Raw genomic sequence first — 8,754 nt, forward strand, 5'->3', positions numbered from 1 at the left:
CTACCTTCTCAACAAACTGCTTTCTTTCACTTCGAAGCACAATTTGCTCTCCTTTCTAAGCAGAGTGCTTCTTTACATTTTCAAAGTTCAAAATACCTTTCATTTCTTAGTAAGTCAAAGCCCCAATCAAATGAAGTGTTTTTCCTCCTATACATAGCCTTTCTCTTCCTGTCTTTAAGAGAGTCCTTGTCTCAACCAAGGGCTTTCTTTCCTTTCAAAGAACTATTTTTGTCTTTCCTTCCTTTCCTTTTCCTTGCTTTCATCTTTCCTTTTTTTCATTCTTTTTCCTTCTTTCTAAGCAAAGCACTTCAAATGAAGTGTTTTCTTTCATTCTTCTGTCTTTCACAAAACACTTTGTTTTCTTACCCAAGAAATCAAGCCACTTTTTCAACAAAGAGTTTTTATTTTCATTTCCCAAAGTTATATAACTCAAATCACTTTCTCAACATAGGGCTTTGTATTTTTTATATGGTTTTATTGTAAAAATACTGTACAGAGGAGTTACAGTTATATGAGTAAAGTAATGAGTACATTTCCTATTGAGCATTGTTACCTCCTCCTTTGTTTTTCCCCTACCATCCCTTCCCTCCCTACCTCCCTAACTTTTCCCTCTGCGCTCAAGTTGTAAAGTTTGTTTTCAACATAGTGTGTTGTACATCTCATTGTCAACTTGTATCCTTATTTCAGCATTTTGTGATTTCCCTTCCCCTCCCCAAATTATAAAAATGAATATAGAAGATGCAGGGCATCGACAACAAATGCAGTGAAAATAGGGTTTTTAACTTGGGGGAAGAACATAGGAAAGAAACAAAAGAGTCACATAGTACATTTTAAATACATTAAAAATAATAGAAAGAAAGAAAAAAATTATTTGTGTCCCTATCTTGGGGTTCATTTCACTTAACATCACCTTATATGGTCATATGGGCATAGCTTTTGACCTTTTCTTCTAGTATAAATCTAGGGCTTATTTCTTTCTCCATATTTAAAATGTGCTATACTTTCTTTACTAAAAGTCAGTGTTCTTTCCAAATAAGGGAAAAAATAAGTGTTTTCTTTCTCCTCTGATAAATCACTATCTAGCCACGAATTTTCTTGTTTTTCTTTTTTTGCAAAGTGCTTTATTTATGTGAGTAGAAGCATGTCTTAAAGAGCTTGGACCCATTGCAACAATGAGATGTACAAGATACTATGTTGAAAAACGAACTTTACAACTTTGGCGGGGTGGGGGGTTTGGGGGGTCGGGAGTGTAGTCATGGAGATGGGAGGGCAGGGATGGTAGGGGAAAAACAAAGGAAGAGGCAACAATGCTTGATAAGAAATGTACTCATTACCTTGATCATGTAACCCCTCTGTACGGTATTTTCACAATATAAAAGTTATTAAATAAAAAAGAAAGTGTACATAGGTGTGTATGGTACCTTTGTTCATAGTTGACCAAGTTTGGAAGGTCAAGATGTCATTCAGTGAGTATAATATTCTTTATTGCCTAAAAGTAAGGTATTATTCATTTATTAATGGTGTAGTAAAGTGCTGTATTAACATACGTTTAAGCTATTAATAGTGGTGGTTTTATTTTATTGGTGTCAATCCTGGGTTTGAACTCAGGGCCTGTATGCTGTACTTGAACTTCTTTGCTCAAGGACAATCCTCTACCACTTGAGCCCTAGCTTCATTTTCAGATTTTTGGTGGTTATTTGGAGGCAAATGTTTCACAAACTTTTCCTGCCTTAGCAGGCTTTGAACCACAGTCCTCAGATCTCAGCCTCTTGTGTAGCTAGGATTATAGACGTGAGCCATTAGTGTCTGGCTTAATAGTATATGTAATATATTATTAAAAATTATACTTTGGAGGCAGGTGCTAATGGCTCACACCTGTAATCCTAGCTACTCAGATCTGAGGATTGTGGTTCAAAGCCAGCCTGGGCACGAAAATCCGGGAGACTCTTATCTCCAATGAACCACTCAGAAAACCAGAAGTGGCGCTATGGCTCAAGTGATAGAGTGCTCACCGTGAACTGAAGAGCTGAGGGACGGTGCCCAGGCCTAGAGTTCATGCCCCACGACCAACAAAAACAAACAAACAAGCACACACACACACACACATGTATGTATACATACTTTTGGAAAAAAACCTTAAAATGCCTAATATGGTATGAAAATGCCAATCTGAAGTCTCCATATTCTGTGTTTCCAACTATTACATTCAGGAAAAGATAAAGTCATGATGATAGTAAGCTGATTGGTTGCTAGGCGTAGTAAGGAGGGAGAATTAATAGGTGGAGCACAGAGTTTTCATAGGGTAATGAAACTGTTCTTTATAATAGCACAATAGCGAATATATGCCATTATATATCTGCCTAAATTCACAGAATGCACAACAAAATTGAATATTAATACCTATTAAGGATTATGAGTGATGGGATTTTCATCCGTTCCAAAAGTGCACCACTCTGTGAGCCACGCTTAGAGTAAAAACAGTTGTACAACTGTTTCCTGGGATTGGGGGTTACATGAAAACTTCAAGTGTTTTGTTCATTATCACTCTACTTCACCCTCTCACTAATTATTTAATAGAAGTGTCCATAATGATTCAGTACATTCCACCCAATTCAGGATAAGAGGCCATGAGAACAAATTATGTTCTGAAAGGTTTTCATATAGTAGAGAATACTTTGATTAAGTAAGGTAAACTCTTCAATACAACTGGGCATAACTGCTTTCCCAAAGTAGAAATGGGTGTTTTTCCTTTATCTTGAATGCTTGCTGAACTTTAAAAATGAGAGAGTTAATACTGCTATGAAGCCAGAGCTCATCATGAGTAAAGTTTGGATAACATCATGACATGATTATTGAGAATTCCAAAGAACATAGAGACTAGGTTTGGACTTTTTAGACTCTAAAGGGAAAGTAACTGGCTGGAGTCTCTCAGAAAATAAGGAAAGAAGAGAGCAATAGCAAAGATGTGTGCTTCCAGGTTTGTAGAGAGCAAGGATGCATAACTTCCTGACTTACACACCATAGTGGTATGTTGCAACATCTTGCACAGATTCTGCCATGCAGTCTGACTTCCAGATCTAAGGACTCTACTGGAAAGAATGGAGGCATAGTCGTACATGGAAGAAGATGGAGATGACATTTTGGAGAAGAATGGTACATTACAAACCTCTAGAAGAAAAGGCTTTAAAATTTATGAAAGCACTTCATGTGTTGGACATTTAAATACTCATAAAATACTCTCTGAACACTATGTTAAATAAACCCTACAGAATAAATATTTAATCCATTCTTGCCAATGTAATCTCTTCTGTTCCCTAAGCATGAAGAAGCCAGAGGAACATGTCCAGTCTTGGATTAGTAGAATCTGAGTAAATTAAGTAAAATATCTAATTCTGTTTTTACTTAAATAAGAGAGTTGTGAGAAAAACATTTTATTAAAGCAATAAATATGTGTTTAAGAAAGAATAATGAAGTTAATTTCTTATTTCAACATTTGTACAATGGTGGAAACGAAGAAAAATAAATGTCACAAGAAGTTCTGTGACGGTCTCTCTAGGAATTTTAGTAGAGACTTTAAATAAATTATATCTATAGTGAGAAATAAAACTTATATTGATATATCGTCTAAATTGTACAATTCAAATTATGTAATTATAATTATATATTAATAATTGGACATTAATGAAACATGCATTACATTAACTCTGTTATATCATGCATTACATTAACCTTATGTTTTATGTTATATAAATTATATAGTTATAAGAAATTATATTTATTATTAAAATATAATATATTAGAAATTATTATTAGAGGAAAATTTGGACATTAATATTATTCCCTGTATTGGGGTTTATTTAGATTTTCTTCCAATGAGCTTATGCTAAATTTAACCACATGCCAAACAGGTGTGATACCCGAAATAGCTATTCAATGTCCTTGACAGAAACTAAATCAATACATTGACTGGCAATTTGCAGAACACAGCATGAACCCAGAAAATGGGAGGGCTTCAAGCCAGGAAGCAGGGATAAGCAATAAGATAGGAATTTCAAATTCAAGAAGAAACTCAGAGTACTACTTAATTTAATCAAGATTTAGAATTCATACTGTGGTTAATATCTTAAACATTTTTAGTGATTTAGCCTTGTTTTCCTAGAAATTATCTTTACAATATGCGTTTTTCCTCAAATCTAAGTTTCATCATTGATTAAACATCTTATTACCCCCCTTATAAAATAATGATTCAGAAATACAGTTGTGTCATGGGTAAATATAAATCTAAGGAGTTTCAAATGTCTGCCTCTTAAGTATTGAGTATCAGTTTTTCTAGATTATATCACATTTTGTTTAGAAAACAACAGACCTTTTTGAAAATGTAGTGGAATATGAGAGAGGGCGGGGGAGGGAGAGAAATAGAGATATCTATCATGGCTTTAAAGAAATTGTTTCCCTTTTAAAAGGAATTTATTAGTGTGAGTCAACTCCAGGGCTTTGCATTTACTCAGTTTGCATTTAAGTGCTTACTTAATTGTATGCACTTATTTAATTGAATGTCCTACATTCATTTTTGTTCGACTATAGTTGTGACATGTATTTTCTTTCTTTTAGGCTGAAGCTGAAGTTTTAATACATTAAAAAATAAAAGAATTGTGGACTTAGAGGTATGCTGATAAAATGTTATAAGTATAAAGGCTTAGCCCAGAACTCCAAATTTTCAGATTTAGTGTAATAGAGATGGACCTTTGTCTATGCCTATGTTTTAGTCAAATTGTAATCAATAAGTTAGGGTAACATAAACATTTTAACATAAGGAGAATTTGAGCTAATTTTCATTCCAATAGTCATTCTCCAAATATACCCTTTCACTTTGACTCTGGTGTTAAAAAGCATTTTCAAAAAAATAAAATAAAATAAAAAGCATTTTCAGTTTATTGTGAGAATTTTCTAAATAGCTTCTGCACAGATAGCCATATATTATCTTTCTGAATTATCATCCTATTTTTAACTTGAAAAAATGTTAATATGGTAAAATGAAAAACAAACAGCAATACAAATGCTAAAACAATGTAATCATGGTACAAACCCAATTCAAAATAATAAATGGACAGTACCAAAACTAAACAATATGTAATATTAGATTTCATGGCAATGTCTTCTTTTTCTTAATAAATGGAACAGAATAAAAAATAACACCAAATCAGAATGCTTACTTGGTTCATTTCCTTCTATCTTACAATCCATTACTTATACACCACAAATTCATTTTATGTACCATACACATGGACATTCAGTATGCTACATTGACACATAATAATTTAGCTGAATTGTAAAACATAATCATAATGTCACAAATATCAAAAATCCATTATTTCTAGTGATACATAGCATTTCATTCATAGTATATATTCACTACATTTGATTATGCTGAATGGACATTAAAGATGACTCCATATTTTTGGCGTCTGTGAATAATGTGTTAAGGAATATGGAAATTCAGTTGTTTCTGTTACATTCTGATGCCTTTTTAAGTATAAGGAAGATGTCAGATCCCACAGAATATTCATTTTAAAATTTTGAGGACACATACCCTTTTCTATATTGGATATACTAATTTATATTAAACCAAGAGTACATAAGGGTTTCCATTTCTTCCTTTCTATACTAGTATTTGATCATTATATTTTTCATAATAGCCATTCTAACGTATGGGGAGGTAATATCAGGTTTTAGTGGGATACATTTACTTCTTAAAACATTCTATGATTTCTCTGACTCAGTACAATAGACAATAGGCCCCCTGTGTATATTGGAAACTTGAAATGTAGGCAGTCCACATTTGAATGCTCTCTAAGAAAGATGCAAACACATATTTGAAAACAGAATGAAAAATAAGATTTATGATCACATAGATCACAAATAAATAAGTCATCTATTTCATGTGCTATTTATACTACTATGTACACCATTGAAAATTTCAGGTACCATTGGAGCTTGAGTATATTTAGATTAGGCAGCATATTTCTTTTTTTTTTTTTTTAGATTTTTTTTTAATTTTATTTTATTTTATTTGAGAACATACTGTACAGAGGGGTTACAATTACATGGGCAGGATAATGCATACATTTCTTACCAAGCATTGCAGCCTCCTCCTTTGTTTACCCTTCACCTCCCTTCCCAGCCTCCCCCCTCCCCCCACCCAATCATAACCCCCTTCACCCCCCCCACACCGACATTGTAAAGCTGGTTTTGACATGACATTTTGTACCTCTCATTGTTGCAACAGGTCCACCTGAATCCTTTTTTTTTTTTTTTTAATTTTTTTTTTATTTTATTTGAGAACATACTGTACAGAGGGGTTACAATTACATGGGCAGGATAATGCATACATTTCTTGCCAAGCATTGCAGCCTCCTCCTTTGTTTACCCTTCACCTCCCTTCCCAGCCTCCCCCCTCCCTCCCACCCAATCATACCCCCCCTCCGCCCCCCCCCCCCACCGACACTGTAAAGCTGGTTTTGACATGACATTTTGTACTTCTCATTGTTGCAACAGGTCCACCTGAATCCTTAAACGACTTGTTTGTCCCCGTCTCCTCCACATGTTATACTGACATCAAATATAGTGAAAGCGGGGGTTACACTGTGGGGGAGGGACATACAAAGCAACAAAGAAATAATCTTATAAATGCGTTAGAAACACATGCATGAAAGAAACAAAAACATTAAAATACATATTTGAGGGTTCGTTTTCCTAACATCACATTATCTGACTTTTTCCGCTTGACTCATACCTATACTAGATATTGCAAATAAGGGAAACCATGGGACCTATGTTTCTTTGGGTCTGGCTTACTTCACTTAATATAATTTTTTCCAAGCCTTTCCATTTCCTAACAAATGGGGAAATGTCATTCTTTCTGATGGAGGCATAGAATTCCATTGTGTATATATACCACATTTTCTTGATCCATTCATCTACTGAGGGGCATCTGGGTTGGTTCCATATCTTAGCTATGGTAAATAATGCTGCAATAAACATAGTTGTGCTGGTAGCTTTAGTGTGGTCTTTTTTGTAAACATTAGGGTAAATGCCCAAAAGTGGGATTGCTGGGTCATAGGGGAGTTCTATGTGAAGTCTTTTGAGGAACCTCCATACTGCTTTCCAAAGTGGTTGAACATAGGCAGCATATTTCAAGCTTTCCTCAGCTTGAAAAAGGACAATAGAGAGATTAACAGGGACAATCATTTTTTCGTAGAGAAGAAGATCCCAAACAGCCTTGTCATGGCCCCCAAGACTTCCTTATTCCTCAGGCTATAGATGATGGGGTTGAGCATGGGAGTGAGGATGGTGTAGAACACAGCCAGAATCTTATCCTCTGCGGGTGAACGAAGACTCCTAGGCCGAAGGTAAGTATAGACAAAAGGTGCATAGTAAAATGTCACCACTGTTAAATGTGTTGAACAGGTGGTGAAAGCTTTCTTTCTTCCCTCTTTTGAGCGCATACGAGAGACAGCAAAAAGGACCCGACCATAGGAAGCAGTGATCCCAAGGAAAGGAAAGAGGAGAAACAGGCTTGTGCTCACAAACACCATGTACTCGTAGACCCAGGTGTCCATACAGGCTAAAGGTAACATGGCTGGGACATCACAGAAGAAATGGTTGATGGCCCTCGACTTGCAGTAAGGAATGTGAAGGGCATAGACTGTGTGTGCCAAGGAATTGATGGAGCCTAGTATCCAAGATCCTATGATCATCTTCAAACACATAATTTTACTCATGCGGATGGGATAATGGAGCGGGTGGCAGATAGCCACATAGCGGTCATAGGCCATGGAGGCCAGCAGTAAGCCTTCAGAGCATGCCATAGTCAGGAAGAAAAAGCTTTGTACTCCACACCCCAGGAAAGAGATACTCTTTTGACCTGAGAGATAGTTGAATGCCATTTTAGGGACAGTGGTAGAGATATACATCAAGTCCATGAGGGAAAGTTGGCTGAGGAGAAAGTACATGGGAGTGTGGAGCCTGGAATCTACCCTGATGAGGTGTATCATTGCTGAGTTTCCAAACAAGGCTAGAAAGAACACGAAGATGAAAAGGAGCAAGAGAAGCAGTCCCGTTCGATTTGGAGGCAACAACCCCAACAGAATGAAATCACTTGAAGTTTGATTCCATTTCTCCATGAAATTTTCCTTGATCTTCCTCGAAAAATATACTAAAATGAAAAGAAATCATGTAGGAAACATAACAAGTCAATTAAAACAAGCTGACATTTTTAGTACCTGGCCTCTTATACTGTAGTGTAGCTTTCTAAAAATTTATTCGAATATTTGAACTCAATGCTCCCTTATCCCTTGTATCTGGTACCATCACAGCAAGTAGTCATTAAATATAAAAATTTGTTTGTTGCTTATAAAATACAATTTAAAAACAATTAAGATATGCATTCTATGCCTAGATAAATTCCTGGCCAAGCCCTTTTACTCATGATTGCCAAGTTTTATAATCTGAGTAAAACTGGGATATCCTTAATCCCCAAAGTATCCCTTTAACAGAAACTTAAAAGTGTGACCCTGTAACTTCTGTCTGCTTTATTTCTAAGTTTCCTGCAGCTTTTCCAGTTTCTACATTTTAATATTCTGGTTATCTCTTCATAAATAACCCTACTTTAGATAGAGAAACTAGACCTTCATTTTGATTCTTTAACTTTTATGTTCATAAAGACACTTCTTTGCCATTTTACATTTTTACAAA

General features: G+C 35.3%; 1 protein-coding gene across 1 annotated transcript; it reads right to left on the reverse strand.

The window, feature by feature from the left end:
- Positions 1-7,244: 7,244 nt before the first annotated feature.
- Positions 7,245-8,183, reverse strand: LOC122103964 (olfactory receptor 2L13). Its single transcript, XM_042674645.1, has one exon. It carries the CDS (start codon positions 8,181-8,183, stop codon positions 7,245-7,247), a length of 939 nt encoding a protein of 312 aa, XP_042530579.1.
- Positions 8,184-8,754: the final 571 nt, after the last annotated feature.

This window comes from Dipodomys spectabilis, unplaced genomic scaffold (assembly GCF_019054845.1).
Source record: "Dipodomys spectabilis isolate Male_0828 unplaced genomic scaffold, ASM1905484v1 ptg000019l, whole genome shotgun sequence".
Classification (NCBI taxonomy): domain Eukaryota; kingdom Metazoa; phylum Chordata; class Mammalia; order Rodentia; family Heteromyidae; genus Dipodomys; species Dipodomys spectabilis.

Coding starts and splice junctions, on each gene's coding strand:
- LOC122103964 (XM_042674645.1), bottom strand. CDS start 8,183: ATGGAGAAATGGAATCAAACTTCAAGTGATTTCATTCTGTTGGGGTTG.